Source organism: Megalopta genalis, chromosome 1, assembly GCF_051020955.1.
Source record: "Megalopta genalis isolate 19385.01 chromosome 1, iyMegGena1_principal, whole genome shotgun sequence".
NCBI classification, from domain to species: Eukaryota; Metazoa; Arthropoda; class Insecta; order Hymenoptera; family Halictidae; genus Megalopta; species Megalopta genalis.
The window spans coordinates 31,869,884-31,886,535 of record NC_135013.1 but is presented as its reverse complement, the minus strand read 5'-3'; the positions used below and the strand labels follow the sequence as shown (position 1 = coordinate 31,886,535).

At 42.6% G+C, this 16,652-nt stretch overlaps 4 protein-coding genes across 11 annotated transcripts in view; 2 read left to right on the top strand and 2 right to left on the bottom strand.

Moving 5' to 3' along the window:
• Positions 1 to 6,733, bottom strand: part of exd (PBX homeobox extradenticle) — a 70,796-nt gene extending 64,063 nt beyond the window's left edge. For 2 of the 4 annotated variants that reach the window (XM_033466131.2, XM_033466130.2), the window contains exons 1-2: positions 4,693 to 6,733; positions 3,342 to 3,415 (exon numbers count right to left, since the gene is read on the bottom strand). In XM_033466131.2, coding sequence (XP_033322022.1) covers positions 3,342 to 3,415; positions 4,693 to 4,925 — 307 coding nt within the window. In that variant the 5' untranslated portion in view covers positions 4,926 to 6,733. The remainder of the gene's footprint in view (positions 1 to 3,341; positions 3,416 to 4,692) is intronic. The other 2 variants (XM_033466127.2, XM_033466129.2) reach the window with 2 other exon arrangements.
• A 461-nt stretch (positions 6,734 to 7,194) lies between these two features.
• On the top strand, positions 7,195 to 8,646 carry LOC117218067 (uncharacterized). The gene has a single exon (XM_033466134.2). It carries the CDS (start codon positions 7,641 to 7,643, stop codon positions 8,418 to 8,420), a length of 780 nt encoding a protein of 259 aa, XP_033322025.2. The 5' UTR covers positions 7,195 to 7,640; the 3' UTR covers positions 8,421 to 8,646.
• A 329-nt stretch (positions 8,647 to 8,975) lies between these two features.
• Positions 8,976 to 11,166, top strand: Surf6 (Surfeit locus protein 6). The gene is made up of 4 exons (XM_033466133.2): positions 8,976 to 9,190; positions 9,271 to 9,324; positions 9,401 to 9,900; positions 9,996 to 11,166. Exons 1-4 carry the CDS (start codon positions 9,073 to 9,075, stop codon positions 10,215 to 10,217), a joined length of 894 nt encoding a protein of 297 aa, XP_033322024.2. The 5' UTR covers positions 8,976 to 9,072; the 3' UTR covers positions 10,218 to 11,166.
• Positions 10,233 to 16,652, bottom strand: part of LOC117218068 (uncharacterized) — a 68,028-nt gene continuing 61,608 nt past the window's right edge. For 2 of the 5 annotated variants that reach the window (XM_033466135.2, XM_076525552.1), the window contains exons 3-5: positions 16,451 to 16,636; positions 11,770 to 11,938; positions 10,233 to 11,133 (exon numbers count right to left, since the gene is read on the bottom strand). In XM_033466135.2, the coding sequence (XP_033322026.1) occupies positions 11,793 to 11,938; positions 16,451 to 16,636 (332 nt within the window). In that variant the 3' untranslated portion in view covers positions 10,233 to 11,133; positions 11,770 to 11,792. Of the gene's footprint in view, positions 11,134 to 11,769; positions 11,939 to 16,450; positions 16,637 to 16,652 lie in introns of those variants that run through there. The other 3 variants (XM_033466136.2, XM_076525541.1, XM_076525546.1) reach the window with 3 other exon arrangements.

Genomic DNA, 16,652 nt, shown 5'->3' with positions numbered 1-16,652 from the left:
CGTCGACGACGAGGACGAGGAAAGCGTCGGTGTATACTTAGCAACGGGACTCATAAAGAATATAGAACCATTAAAACGAGTCATCCTCTTGAGCGCGCTCATCACACTTCGACGCCTTTTTTGTTTACGTAAATCGTCCTCCCCCGTTCGCGCGCACCCTCCGTTTCACTTTGCCACCAGAAGAGACCGACTCTCTCTCTCGCCTCTTCTTCTTCTCTCCTCTCTTCTTTCACGAGTGCCCGATTAAGCCCCGGGCCCGTTCAACCGGCGAGCATTACGCAAAGCGTATCGCGAATAAACGCGAATCCGTTCGCGTTATCCGACGATCAAACGCGACGACGCGGCGGCGGTCCCCGCGCCTGCGAAAATCAACTTCTCGTCGGAGATCTATGGGGTCCCGGGTTCTCGTGGGTGCGCTGCCTGGTTCGATTCTGTACTTCTGCATCGATGGAGGTTAGATTAATTTCTACCGCTTTAGCCGGTTTGTGTATTTTTCTGTGCTAATTACGCTTATTCGTCTGTGGTGATAATGTAAGAAAAATTGTAAAATTGTAAAAAAACGAAGAAACGATCGAACTTTGTCCCCTGTCGTTATTGATGCGCGAAGTAGGAATGATGGATTTTGATTTTATATTTAACACTATTATGCGCATAATAATGCAATAAGACTATCTATGAGGTATCTATGAGGTATCTATGAGGTATCTATGAGGTATCTATGAGGTGTTAAAGAAGAGAGACTTTCCTAGGGATATTCTTTTACGAAATTGTATCTCGCCCTGAATCGCTACTCTTTCTCTAGCAAATCCCTAGCAAAAGATGATGTTGGAATCGACTTTCGCAGGTCAAGAAGTCCCTGTAATCTGGCCAACGAGAGAGCGGCCCTTTATTTAACCCTTTGCACCCGAGTGGTGACTCTGAGGCACCACTAAAATTGTTAGTTCGCGTTCCAAGATAATTTTTATACTAACGAAGTTTAAATTTAAAAAATTGTTAGAATCGTAACTGTCATCACAAGTTATCGCAAGATTCAATTTCACATGCATAAAATGCACTTTGTCATATAAAATGGAAATACCGTAAGTCAGAAAAATTATTTTAGATTTACGGTCAAAATGGCTTCGAGCGTAAAGGGTTAATATACGAATTTGCTGAATCAACTGTCAAAAACAAGAGACAGACAGACACGTAATAATATTATGGAATAATAATAATAATATTCTTAAGCTTCCTTTTCTATCATTGCAGATTTGTATACTAGTATTTGCGACAAACGCATCAAATCCGCAGGTCTAGCGCACATTTGAAAAACATTGTGCTAGAGATCAACCTTGACGCCGACATTTAACAGTCGCCAGCATCGATTACGCGAATATCGTGCAGCTGTTTTGACTACATTTACTGACTCATCTCGTTAGACTAACTATTCCCATTTGCAACAAACAAAGTATAAACACCAGCGACGCGGATTTAGCGAACGGTTTCCATGGGCGGGGGTTGTTTTTATCGAAAGTAAATCGAGGCCGCGTTTACTGTTGTAGATCAATTTTTTCGGGCGGTTCTCTCGGCATTGGGAAAGGAGCAGCATCCGACAATGCGGCCGGTTTGCCGTGCCCTTTCGAATTTTTATCGAAAGGACATATACAACGGACGGTGTACGCGGAATGTCGTCGACGTCGAACCCTCAACCAGCACAATACCACCCTCGTCGCGGAGAAAGGAGACTAGCTGGCCGATGGCGAGACTGGGGGAGGAAGAGAGAAAGAGAAAGAGCAAGAGAGAGAGAGAGAGAGAGAGAGAGAGAGAGAGCCGTGTGTAGGATATACACATATACTTATGGCGGAACGACGTGAAAGAGGGTGGCTTAGCATGAGGGGCGTGGTGGCCCCACCACCCCCATCAAGCGACCAGGCAGAAACTACTTTTGGGGTAGCCGACCCACACACCTCCTCCTTCTCTCCGCCTCAGCCCCCCGTTTCGACCCTTGTGTCTGTTCGAACCGAGCCGAGCCAAGCCGAATGCGAAGCCAGCCAGCCAGCCAGCTAGCTTCGCTAGCGAGCCAGCCAAGCCACCCCTCGCACCCGAAAAATAATTGCGCGTTTCGTGGTCTCTTGATCCGCGCGTAAAAGTAATCCAAACATCGCATAAAAATTATGTTTACGAGTTTCGAATGGGCGCAGGGGTCGACCCTGCACCGCCACGCTCGGGGAACGTATCAACAGCCTCCTGTCTCTCTCCCTCCCTCCCTCTCTCTCTCTCTCTCTCTCTCTCTTCCATCTTTTACCCCTCTCGGCTAGATAGGGATCTCTTGTTCTAGGAATTTCTCGGATTGTTTAGAACGACTCCTAGAGGCGGTCGGTGCACAAGAGTTTACGAGGTGATCGTCCGTATACTTTTATGGAGTGTGCTCCCTCCTCTTATCTCGTCAGCGTCTATTTAATCGGCAGCCGTTTATCGTCGCTTTTCGGCGACGATGACTGCCGATACGACGGATTACCGCGAATAACACATCAATGAACGCAATCGTTTCGCGCGCTCTATCTCGTTTCAATATCTTGTTTGCTTCTTTTGTCATACTTCTGGCATTTACCTCGCCGAGTTTAACGCCTTGCTTGCCGCAACAATAAGTTGTTTAATCGCGGGATTACAGAAGGTGCGCGATTGTTCTTTCGCTTGGTATCTGCACCGAAAAAAGACCTCCGAGCTGTGCGACTCGAGATAACTTCGACTTAAAGGTCGCTTTTGAATAATTTATCTAAGGAACAGATTGAACCAACGTATCGGCGACAATTCCTTGATTTTTGACTAGAATGAAAATTTTACTGAAATCAACAACTTGTCGAGTTGGCCCTTCGATTTTCAACCCTTGAATGATCGTTCGAGACGAACTCAGAAAAACGTGTCGATTGATAACATGCAGTGTTTTCTTCGTCCGGCTTGGCATATGAAAGTCAATTTCAGATAAGCTCGTATTACGTCAACATACATTAGACAGCTATCAGTGCACATTTGAATATGCTAAAATACTACAAACGCTTTACCAGATAAGTCATAACACCGCGGAGATGCTTCGACGGTAATTTTTTGTGGAACATGCCCGGCGCACGGCAGTGCGCCAGGCGTTAATTCCGTAGGCAAAGGCGTTAAGGAATCGTTGCGCGAGCAGCTGCAAAGATAAACCGCAGATTTTGCAGCGGACCGACGTATCTTAATTTATGGGACACACGCTGGTAAATATTGAAGTACAATTTGTGACGCACAGTCGTCGCACGAGCGTAGTCGGCGAAGGTAAACGCGCCGGGTGCCGATGGAAGAATACAACCGCGCACGCACACACTCACCTGTTTTCTCCTTGATTTCGCACAGGACCGAGAACAGGGCCGGCTTCATTCGATGGCAGTTCAGCGTGTGTTTTCTGTGGGAGAAAAACAGAGGATTATGGTCAGGGCGCCGAAATGTAACGAAAGCGCGTCGGGGCGCGTCCGAAAATAAACGCGTCGGATCGTGTTTTTGCGCGGAAGCCGCGTCAACGTTTTGGCACACGTTGAACGATCGTGGACCAATAACGCGAAGATAAACGCGGCCTTATCGCCGAGGCTTGTACACAAGCCGCGTTACGGCTTGTCATTACCAACACGCGTACACGGTTACTCCCCGTCATTGAACGGTTTAACCGTCGTTATAAAATATTAAGAAGACCTCGTAAAAATAATGCCCGCGCGTTTCCCGCAGGTAACAAAGTCGCGGCGGCGGGCTCGAAGGCGATCAACGTAATCCGTTTCCATCACGGTTTTTCCCGGTACGAGAACTGTCAAACGCGGCGCAAGACAAACCGTGATGCCGGCCCGATTTGCAGAATGCAAATATTTTTTACGTGGAAATATTCGCCGGAAATGAAAACGCCGTTAATTCCGGCGGGTCGCCGGGTGCTAGGACTGTCCCGGGAAATTACTGGGCGGTAATCAACCCATAACGGATTAAGCTTGACTCAAGTTGACTCGTTTAAAAATCCATCGACTAAATTCTTCGCTTTATCGTGCTATCGATAGCGAATTCGATCGTTAACAGTGAAATTTCCTCGATCATAACCTAGTATAAATTTCGGAATAATCGAAGACGCGAGCGCAATAAGGTTATCTTATTGCTTTATCAGTGAACAGTTTAGAAAGAATAGCTCGTTCATATTTGAATAATACTACCATCGATTCTTTCAACGTTATTTCCACGTAACTGACGTTTCTGAACACTCGCGGGAATGCCTCACTTATTTAAGAGAGTTTACGAAACACAGTGTAAATCCTGTTACATCGTAATAGCTTTCCGATGTGCGGTGTTAATATGTGTCAAATTGCAAACAAATACGCACCGGAACAATCAACCATTGATGGCAAACAATCGGAGCAGTTGATAAATGCAACAATTTCACGGACGACTAATAGGCGCCATTAGTATGGAACGGAAGTTGAACGTTGAGTAACTATAAGCCTAAGAGAAGAATTTAATCTTGCAAAGAAAACACGGCAGAAAATTTTGTTAACGATCGAAACGATTTTTCGCGGCATCGATTCGTTCGATGAAGCATCGTGAAGAAGGAAAGTTCGAAAATTGGTTGTTTCGAGCCGCGACTACTCCGGCAGTTCTAGCGTTAAAAAATGGCGGCTCGGATCGGATGCGGAGACTAGGATGATCTACCTCGCTTGCGCCTCGTCTAGACTCTGGTCGGTGATGTTCATGATTTGCTGAAGGATTTCGCCGATATCCTGTTTCCTAGCATCAGCAGCTGGGTCTGGGCCCTGCGTCGCGGACCCATCGACAGGCCCCATGCTTCCGTATCCACCGGTGTTTTGGGCCCCCTGGCCCTGATTGCCTCCCATCAAACCAACACCTGATCCTCCGTGTTGCAACATCCTGCCAGTTTCATCCATCAACCGTGGACTGCAGCGCTGGTGTGTTATCCCCTGCTTCTTTTTTTTATTTTATCTCTATCTCCTATATATATTTCTCTGTCTCTGTTTCTCTCTCTCTCTCTCTGTCGTTTTCTTCTGTGTCTATCTTTCTACTTAAGTTTCCGCGTTGTCGACGCAACGTCGTCGAGTTCGTTTACACAGTAGACAACACTCGCGGACCACGGTCTATACCAGGTGTCGCGGAAAAACACGACCATAGAAACAACGGGTCCCGCTCTTTCACTCGAAAAACCGACTTCAACGACCTCGTATGCGTTTCTGTGTATAACTTCGAGGAAAATACGTTTACATACACGTGCTCTTTCTATCTCTATCTCTATCTCACTCGTGCGACACTTCGTATATGGAAGCCCCGGGCAGCAGCAGCGGCAGCAGCAGCAGCAGGCATGCACATTGTAAAAATATAATCTCTCGTAAATAATGCGAATATCGAATGATCGCCGGGGGGAAAACGGTGCACGAAACTGCAGACAGGATCCGACGAAACGCGCGGTCACGATAGATTCTCCCAGTCGCTTTGGAGGTTATGCCGCCGTGGCCTTTGTCTCTTACGTATCTCGTTTGGCGTTTTAACTCTCTGCTCTTCGCTCTTCTCTTTTCTGATCAATTCGTCCCGTCTCTCTCGCGCTCCCAGCGCTCTCGTCTTCGTTTCTCGCTCCGTGCAGTTCTTTATCTCTGTCTCCCGCTACCTTTCTCGGTGCCCTTCGTATCCTTTTTATTTTTTCCACTTTCGTTCCTCGTATCTGTTCGTGAACAGCGAATCCCAGTAACGTTCCAGTTTACGCGCCGTTTCAAATAATCGGCCTCCCTGGTTCCCTCTTCTTCGGTATACACGCTAAGAGGATGATGAAAATGGTGCAGCTTCGGGCAACTTGGGGACTTGACGGATTGTCGGGTTTTACGTATACGCGGTTAGAGTCGACGGTTCGCGGCGTCGGCGGCCGGCCCGCATGCACTCTCCTTTCACTTGGTCTCTCGAAACGCTGCTCGGCAGAGATGCTTGGTCGAAGTTGCTGAGGAAAATCGGCGGCGTTCCTCGAGCCATCCGCGCACGGACGACGTCACACACCAACTCTCCCTCCGCCTTAGAAGGCAACACGCGAACCGACCGTTGTCTGTCGCTCTTTTCACTCTTCTCGGCCGCGAGCGACTGCTACGCTCCTGGCCCGATGCACGCGCGTGTACGTACGTCCGTGTGCGAGCCCCGTGTCTGCCTCGGTGTGCGTGCGTGCGTGCGCTAATCGGCGGCCATAACAGCCGCCGTCGACCAATCAGAGCGCTCGACTCATCTCCGTCCTCGTCCAGCCAATCCGTTCGCCTCGCTCTCTCTTTCTCCTTCTCACGTGGATTGTCCGCGTGCGCATCCACTTTATTTACGACGCGACCTCGCCGCCTTTTCGTAGCCGCGTTCTACCTTAACCTGTATCGTGGACACCTCTCGAATTTCGACGGACCGCTAGGATGCCTTAAAACCCTTCCATTAGGTGAACTCTTTCTATAATTGTAAATTTTTACCGGAGTCTCGCGAGAATATCCGTCGTCCTTTACCTGGTTATTACGAATTACGACAGGCGCAAACTCCGCCCATTTCTCCGACTTCGTTTTTTTTCCATCGTCCTCGCCGTTGGATCCCGTACGCGTATACGTGATTCCCACGCAAACACTTGGGTAAAAAATAGACGAAACTAAACGTTTTGTCGCGATCTCGCCTTGCCGAACACTGTGCAGGTAAAACAAGGAGACTTTGGGCTCGAGAAATGTGAATTATTACCCATCAGTGCGCAGGCTCGCTCTGCAAACATGGCCGCGCGCGGATAATCATTTTTGATGACGCGGGAAAATATAAATGGTCGGTGGCAACTTCCGATTATTGTTCTGTTAAATCGCACGTTCGATTAAAATTACGTGTTTGATGTTTCTACATGTAATATATATTATTTTTCCCTTTTTTATTCGAAGCTCTTTGTAAGATCAATAAAGTAATGTTTCATTGTAGTCAAAGTAATGGACGATTGAAATACGCCTATTGCCTCCAAATAATATTTGGCATTCGTAGTAAAAATGAAATATATTGGATATTCGCTTCCTGCTAACTTGTGGAAATTCCCGAACTATCGGTAACATTGAGCGTGGCACATAAATTGCAAGAGGTCTCTAGAATTCCCCAAAAGCTGTCCATTGGTATCTGGTGTGTCCAATGGTGTCAGGGATTCTGCTCGAAGAGGAGACCTCACCAATGGGATTGGACGATCCCAGTGGTTTGCCAATGGAAATCCTTTGTCATCATTCAATTCCATTTGTGATGGGTAATTCTCCATTCCTACCTTTCTGGAAGAAAGTTGCAAAACGGTTGGACATCTGAGAGGTCTGCCTATACATATCCTAAATCTGTGTTGTCTCATGTGTTTGATTTTTTGTGTTATAACACAAGAATTTTTATAACTTGATTTTTAATTGTATATGTACATTATTGTACAATCATCGCACAATATTTTGTTGAAGTATTGTCATAAAACTATATTATTAAGTAATTTCAAGGAGTAAAATCTATGTTACGATTGTGGACGATAACCAACAAATACGAAGTAAACATTGCATCCAACACAAAGTACCAAAACGAAACGGTGGTTTTCATACCCTCTCTTATAACGCTGTGGAACACCTTGTGCAACTATGGATTACGAGAATTATTATGATAAAAAGCGTAATGGATATATGGTACATTTCCCGAATAATAAGGGAATCGATGAATCAAAGATTCTGGAAATGTTTTCTGCTTATGGACCTGTTTTGTCTATGTATAGCAACAGTGACACTTACGGTTTACATTTTGTGATATATGAAAATGTACAAGACGCCGTAGAATGTATAAAAGCCTTTAGAAACAGTAAAGATATTAAGATATTACCACATAAACACAAAATTAAAAAAATTTCAAATGATAACAAGTGTAGACAGAAGAAAGATGTTGATAATATTTTAGTCACTTCGGAGTATGATGATCATAGTAGCTCCGTTATATCAAGATCATCTTTAAAACACCTATTGCATTTGAAACAAATGACTAAAATGAGATTCTGCTCTTCAATATCTTCAGAAATCTCTGATCAGAGTTCCAGGATAATGGACACTTCGTTTCATGAAGATGAAGTTCTAGCTTGCATTCATAATAAAGAAAGAAAGCTTAATTTAGCTCAAGAAGTAATTGTGGCTAACATTGACCCCAGTACACGTATATCTGACATATTGTATCTACTTGAAAACTATCATCCAATATGCTCATCCTTTATAATGCAAATACCAAACACCGAAATAAGATTCTGTCGAACTTACTTTGCGACAAGTGCGGAAGCATTATCTGTGGAAAAGAAATTTGATAAATATTCCTTGCACGGGAAGATTCTTATTGTTCTGAAACCCGAAACGATGACTAGGGAAGCTCTTTCTATGTAAAAGTGCTCTAATTCTCTATTTAATTTTTATCAATAATTTGTAATCCAATAATTTGTAATCCAAATCTTATCAATAATTTTACATCTGTTGGATAGCATTTACATGTATGTTATTACGTACATATTACTATGATGAATTTGACAACAAATTGTATATAACAATTACTGGCAGCATAAGACCTATTTCATATTGAAAATATATAAATAACATTGTTATGTCACTTGAATGTTGTATGTTGAACATTATTATGTGCCTATAATTTAAAGAAAATTGTTGCTAAATTTGTTGCAACATTTTATACCACTCGTTAGAATTTGTAAAGATAATATAGGGATCTTGAAATATTTGTAAATCTATGTGTTAATTTATTCACTCAATTAAAATTTAATTATTTTTTAGAATCCATTTCATTTCGTGAAATTAATAAAATTTTAAGCGTTATCCTTGACAGAACACTCAAATTGCTAGACGATTAGTACAAAATTGTGTTAATAGGTAGCGCCATAAATACTTTTATGTTTGCACAGTACAGTATGCTGTCTAACCTATTCTAGATGGTTTCTGGTTTTCTGAAATTTGAAACGTGACTGCCTGTTTTGTGAACTGTGTGTTATTTGTTTTTCTGTTATTATCCACGTGTGTTCTGAGAAATATGCAGTTGAAAATGTCAAAGCCATTTGACAAAAATTTAGTCAGACGACTACTGGTACAGGAGAACTTATTTATCACGAATATATTTTCAAAAACGCCTCTGCCTCAGTCGAAAATAGGTAAAAATATAAGAGGGTAATATAACCTTAAAATTACGTTTAATGTTTATTACGATGATATAGAAACAACTGTTGATTAGTTTCAGATGAAAACAGTAAAATAGTAACACATAATGTCAAAACCATGTCGAAAGGTAGGTTATCTGTAATATTTATACGAAGCTTATATTGTTCGTTAGTTCTCGATTTTGTTTATGTTTTGCATCAAAGTTAAAGGTTTTCCAAAAGTTACCGGAGAAGTGAAAAGAGCAAACACGTTCGAAGAGTTACACGCAAAACTCGAAGGTTTGAGAAATGTGAAAAGACTAGGTTACAAAGATAAACAGTTAAAGAAAAGTTTAAAAAACAAAATGAAGAAAATGTCGAAAAGGGAAGAGCGTATAATGCAAAGAAAGATGGTAAAAACAGAGCAGAATGCAACCGGAGGGCCCAAAATAAAAAAGGATGACTGTGACGTACCAAAGATCCCAAAGCCAAAACCTGTATTCAATTCGGAAGGAAAAATGGTGTTCAGTAAGTTTGATTTTTCTGAAATTGGAACTAAAAGGAAACCCAAAAGTGCAAAGGATCCCAAGAAGATATTACTTCAAATGAAACAGAAAAAAGAGAAATTGAAGGAAATGGAGAAGTCAGGTGAGATAGAGAAAGCTCAAGAGATCAGAGAGAAGCAAGCGTGGAACTCTGTCTTAGCTAAAGCCAGTGGAGAAAAAGTAAATGAAAAAGCTATGCATAATAGTTATGCATAAACTTGCATCTATTTGTAAGCTTACATTTGCATGTATCTATATTAATTAATTTCTTTTAGGTGAAAGATGATCCCGAATTATTAAAACGTTCGATAAGTAGGAAGGAACAGAAAAAGATGCACAGTGCCAAGAAATGGGGATCAAGATTGGACAACGTCCAGAAAGGAATTCGAGAACGGCAGGAGAAGCGGCAAGAAAACATTATGAAAAGGAAGAAGGAGAAGAAATTGAACAAACTGAAAAAAAATGCTAAAAAAGGACGGGTGACGCCTGGTTTTTAAATTAATTAGAACGTCGTAGTTTAATCATTTATTTTGGAAGACTTTCGCGTGTATCATACACTGTTTGCTGCGCGCAATTTACTGTAAGGTTGTTGTGCTAAGGCTTTGGAGGTTGTATGCTGTGAGAAGAGTACGAATGTATACATAATTCATTTGAACGAAGCTGTTTTAGAACGTAACGAGAACATTACACAGAGAATATATTAAATTATAGGGATTAATTAGCTTAAATAATATAGATACAAATACCGTTGTAATTAGTCCATGCTTGGCATGTATATACACACATCGGCGATTTCATTCGCGTGATGGACAGTGAATCCTGCGTATGCAATACTACTGTTCACAACGCTTCATTTATACATTTTGATCATTTATTTCTTCATTTTCTTTTTGTACACGATTTTAACAAATTCGTATTTACATTAACATACTTGTAGGCGTACACGTACATTATCTCATTAAGTAACTTTCGTCATGTAAAAAGCGGGATGGTTATAGCGTGCTTTGACAAGTATGCCGGTAAAAAATTTAGTTCGCCTTAGTTTATGTATGTCGCGCGTGTCAGATGTGTTTATACAGTTCATTATAGTTTCTTTTATCTTCTTTTTTCATTTTCGTAACGCTTCTAATCTTTCAAACTAGTTCGTGTTGTGGCACTTTTCGTGGTACAGCCTCGCGGTCTTCGAGTCGAAGGCAGACAGATCTTCACATTTCCAAAGGTGGACAACGTTCGTTTGTTGACTAGTAGATGATTGGTAGATCGAGGACGAGGGCTTCGATGTAGCCGCCCTCCTCAACCTCCTGCTAGGTATCTCCGAGAACGGACGATACGGAATTTGCATGCGTCAAAGCCGTCCACAATGGACTGTGATCTACAGGCAGTGGCACCGCCGATTTCGCTGGTCGAGGAGACCTGAAAAATAAAATGATTTGCGATCAGAGAAAACGGTGCATTCGTTTCTTTAAAACATTTACTGGCGGTCTCCTTACTTCAACGGCTCCAAAAATCTATACGTATGTTGCATCATTTAGTTTCATTTAACGATCGAACTATCGGAGGTGGCAAAACGATCTGTTCCAAATTCTGTATTTCATACTATAATGAAATTCAACGAAAGTCATCGATATTAGAATCTTGCGTTTGATATATTATTATATTATCATTTATATATTATTAATCACATTTTGGAACGCTTACTTTTAATATTTCATAGTTCTAGTATCAAAATACAATGTGACCGCTTGCAACAAAAATGTTTCTATATACCCTGGAGATCAATCTCTTTTCTTTTTTCAAATCGTCCCGAAAGACGATAACAGTTTTCCGTCAAAGTAGGAAACCCCGAATTGATAGAACGTGATCCGGGGTCGGCAATGTAGGAACTGTTCAGAGCATGCGTTTACAATGAAATTTCGTTCGATATGTGTCGGGCCGGCGGATGGAAACCCAGGTTTCCTTGGGCGCTTCCCGCCGCGCCCTCGTAGGATCGTTCGAAAACCATCGGCGGGTTCGGATGAATTAGCAAAGATCGGTGAGCAAAAATTCAACCTGGGCGGTACCAAAGCTGGATGCTAGTCTGGACTGCTAAGTTCTAGTGCGGTGCTCTGTTCAGGATCCGATCTCTCCTCGACCACCGTATCCAATTCCAGCGATGGGAACGTGCGCGAGTCTCGATCGCTTCGTAGCGACACCGCTCTCGTCGGACGATCAATTCCCACTGTCACATAGAAATCAAATTATAATCACCACTGAAACCTCGACGATCAACGTTGCTTGTTCGGGCTGCCAATTAATTCGCTGCCGTTTCGCAAGCTTGCTCGCAAACAAGTACAGGACCAGATCGATCCATTTGCATCGCAAAAACGAACGAGACATAATGACGAGCTTGCCGTCAACTGTTTTTGTACAGCATTGTTCGGAATGATCAGTGCACGACGATACGCTCTTCTTTATGACAAGAATGAGTAGTTGTTGAGAGAAATTAAATCAAGATTCAATTTATTAAGATTTATTAACCCCTTAATGCACAGTTTTTTTTAAAAAGGCCGGCCAAAAAAGATCAATTTTTTTTAATGTAAAAAAACACAATTTAGAACGTTGTCTTGGCAAGGAAATTACAAAAATACAAAAATAATCAAAACTTTTATTGCAATTTTGGATTTTGATAACATTGCAGAAAATAGTCGAATATTGTAATATTACACGCGCATCGACTTTTTTTTATCTTTCTTTTCGAATTCCCATTTCAGAATAAACATTATTATCAGTAAAAATATTTATTTATACTTTTAAAACATAAATAATAACAATATTAGTATTTATAATACTTATTATTCTATTTATATATATTATTATTTATATTTTATTTTACATTATATTTTAGTAAAATATATATTGAAAAATGAGCGAATCAGAATCTGATCTCACAAGGAAGAGACAAGTCGTAAGTGATAAGTAGAAAAAGGATATATTTTATACTTGAATAAGTAAGTGTTATAGCTTACAATCCCATGTAAATTATAAATATTAATAAAACGATTGTTTTTTTTTTTGCTTTCACATTGTTATTTTCAATTCACGATCGCATTCGAGTGTGAAAAATTATAGCAACATAAAGTACAACGCCGCTCGAATTATCTCGAGTGTGCACAGTTTGGCCAGTGTAGCGCGCTCGAGTTAACTCGAGCGTGCACGTTAAGGGGTTAAAATTAAATTGATTAAGAGAAGAAATAAATACCTGTGTATATTCTGCAACGTACAATTTATATAGACAGCCTTCTGGTTTTCAGAAAAATCCGCGGTTTGGCGACGATCGGACACCATTTTCTCAGACCAGAAAAATTCAGCGATGCAAATGGGTAGACCTTCTTATCGCATAGGACAAATTTTTATGTGAAAACTGGTGATCGACTGGATCCTCCGTCCCCGTAAGCCGTGAATTAAATGGCAGCCCCGGCTTATGAGAGAAAAAGAGCCTCGAGCCGGCAAGCAGACTCGCGAGTAAAAGCGCGAGAACGCAGCAAGAATACTAATCGGAGCGTACCTAAGGACGATACGCTTTGTCGATCTATTGTAATAGTTGCAATACAGTTGTATGCAAGATACAGTGTGATGTATAATACATTGCCAGGCTTGCAAGAGCTCAGTCGCGGTTCAGCTACATGCGCCTCACGGTATCGATGAATTTATTCATGCTGTTGCATCGCGAATGAGCCGAAGCTGCGAGTTATACCGGTCGTTGGAGACGTTTGGACGAGCCGATTCGACGGATTTTCGGCGCGGAGACGCCGACGAAGCGCCCATCGGCGTTTGCCATTGATCCGCCGCACCGAATCATCCCCTATGGCCGTTAACTTTCGGGCGCCGTCCAAATGCGCGCGTTCCTTTCGGCCTTTCGCGGAAATTTAATTAAACTCTACACCGAGAGTATGCAACTGCAGCAGCAGCGGCGGCGGCGGCGGCGGCAGCGGGCAAAGTACATACATAGTTGTGCAATTGAAATAAAAAAAATGAACCGCGCCGGTTCTCAGAAAATTCTAGCGTCTCTAGAGACGAGATCAAGCAACAAGACCAGGATGAAAAAGCTTTACCTAAATCCTCTTTAGACGCTGCGCTTGACGGGATGGAATGAAATAATGGACAATGTATTTTAGTTCTTTCGACACAGTTGATTACAAGAGTTATCGGAATCCGTTTCGAGCGCCTAACTCCCAAGCTTCCGGTATTCTGCTGTCCGGTCGAAAGTTACAACGTTACGCGAGCTTACGAGCCGTGCGGAACGATCGCTCGATCGGAAAAGAAAAACAATGGAGGACCGTTTTATTTATCGCCGGGCATTATCGAGACGATAAAAACCCGTAACGCGTCAAGATCGCGTTGCGTTCCGAAACGCCATACATACGGGACGGCGAAACGTTGCGTTGCGAGGCACACCGGACCGGTCGTCGGGATTTATAGGAAACCGATAAAAGCCTTCGCGCTCTCGTCGCGCGTTCGTTTTTTCGCGACGCCGCCGATGAAGATTAAACATTTCCCCGGTGGAAAAAGATACGGCGCGCGCAGCACCGCCGCGTTTGAATTTAAATTTAAAGCACGCCCCGGCACGAATCGGCGCACGAAACCGGACGCATTCAGACCGACATTCAATCTGGTTTAATGCCTTTTCCGCTCCTCTTTATATGCGCCAGGCTCCATTCACGGGACCGCGCCTAAACGCAACGGATTTCCGAGTATCGGGGCATGCGTGGGCGCCCGAAAGCGTCTGGGGAGGAAACCGGGAAGCCGCCGAGGTTGCTAATGAGGACGGGGCTGCTCAAATACAAATATCCCGCGGCCCGTTTACCAGTTTCGCCATGAATCTACGTGTGCGAAAATGTTTCCCTTCGGATGATGGCGGGAAACGGTTTGATATTCGAAGCATCGCCGTGTTCCGAAAATTTTCATCAAACCTGCGCACTATGCATACAGACTCGTGATTAAGATTTCGAACGACCGAACGTATATCTAACTGCTGTCACTTAGATCGAGATGAATTTCTATTTATTCAACTCGCCGAACGTACGGTGAACGCTCATTTTCTTTCTCTTCCAAGAGATTGTCGATAACGAAGATAGTTTTATATTCTTTGGAGTTTTATTGGGTTGGCGACTAAGTAATTGCCGATTTGTTCAATGAAATAAAAAATTTTTTCTACTTGGAATGAGAAAGAAGTTTGATTTAATAATATTTATTCATCCGAAGGCACTGTACAATCGACAGGCACGCGTTAAAGGTTTTGTTACGATGCTAATTAGACTGCGAATTGTGTCCATTTAGAGCAAAATTGGCAAGCGATACACAGAGCAATGAACACGCCGGAAGCATCTCATAAAATTGTTATATTACTTTGAATCTTTCAAAAATGTCACAGCTCTCCTGTATCTCGTAATCGATGCAGACGATTTTCATTTTACAAGAAACTCCTGAAATTAATTCCAATATTTATTCATCCGAAGACACTGTACAGTCGACAGGCACACGTTAAAGCTTATGTTACGATGCTAATTAGACTGCGAATTGTATCCATTTAGCGCAAAATTGGCAAACCGAAATACTTTCAATCTCTCGAAGTTACTATTGGGTTGGCAACTAAGTAATTGCCGATTTGTTCAATGAAATAAAAAATTTTTTTTTACTTGGAACGAAGTTTAATCTGTAATGTATCTTCCATTTTGTTCGATGACCTTTTGCCATCTCTCTGACAACTTGAAAATTCCACGCTCGTAGAAAGTCTGATCCTTTTCGGCCAAAAGCTGAGTTAAGTGAGATTTTACAGCGTCATCGTCGTTAAAAGTTTTACCACGAAGGGAGTTGTCCAGGGATCGAAATAAGTGGTAATCCGATGTCGCGAGATCAAGGCTATATGGTGGGTGTAACATCAATTCCCAACCAATATCCATCAATTTTTGCCGAGTGGACAAAGACGTGTGCGGCCTGGCATTGTCCTGCTGGAAAATGACACCTTTACGATCGACCAATTCTGGTCGCTTTTCCTTGGCCGCTGCATTCAATTTGTCCGGTTGCTAACATTCACGGATAATAAAAAATAACATAATAATAATAATAATAATAATAATTTTATAATATAACATTTACGGATATCATAAAAATGGGAGTGAGAGACATCTATAACTGAAATCGGCAATTACTTAGTTGCCAACCCAATATATTCTTTATTTTAAGGAAGAATTTTATTCTTTATGTGCCAGAAAGATATTTTGTAAATATCGAATTTTATGCATTTGTGGAGAAAATGCGAAGAGGAGAAATGTTCAAGAATTTTAAGAGCGTGGATACGTTATGCTTACAATCGGCGCAAACAATTTTTATTTTGCATAAACATCCGCCGTCTAACAATCACAATTATATAACTACGATACGAGCACAGAATTTCAATGGTACCACAACGTTCGAGTTTCCCGGGAATCTCCAATGTCTCCCGCATTTTGAGAATTCCCCCGGCGTTCGTCGAGCGATAAATAACTTTTACGATTGCTCGGTGTCCGCGGAATAGCGTCTGCCAAAAATTCGGACCGTTCTCCGCCATTCTCCTTCCACGTGAATCGTAGTTCAGCAAGATTCCCGAAAGTTTTCGTGTCGGAGCCGCGTCGCGCGTTAAAGTTTGATTGTCGCAGCGCCGGATGTTCGCCGATAGGCGAGCGCGCGGGCATAGTCGCTCTTTAAAACTCACCTAAACGATGAACGGGACTGAAACGGACGAGGCTCAGAGCACCGTGATCCAGATCGCAGTTTCGCCTCCTGGCCCGTTCCCTGGCGAGCTTCGCCCGCCTCCTCAGGCAACAGATCACCATGAGCGCCAGCAACGGGAATCCAAGGATGCACGATACGATCGGTATAATGATGCTCTCCGGAGTCACTGGAAAGCAAAGCGC

What these genes read in the sequence shown, in the direction of transcription:
- Surf6 (XM_033466133.2), top strand. Translation starts at nt 9,073, where the DNA reads ATGCAGTTGAAAATGTCAAAGCCATTTGACAAAAATTTAGTCAGACGA. An exon ending in TGTCAAAACCATGTCGAAAG is followed by an intron (nt 9,325 to 9,400) that starts GTAGGTTATCTG and finishes TTTGCATCAAAG; the next exon opens with TTAAAGGTTTTCCAAAAGTT. An exon ending in CTAAAGCCAGTGGAGAAAAA is followed by an intron (nt 9,901 to 9,995) that starts GTAAATGAAAAA and finishes AATTTCTTTTAG; the next exon opens with GTGAAAGATGATCCCGAATT.
- LOC117218067 (XM_033466134.2), top strand. Translation starts at nt 7,641, where the DNA reads ATGGATTACGAGAATTATTATGATAAAAAGCGTAATGGATATATGGTA.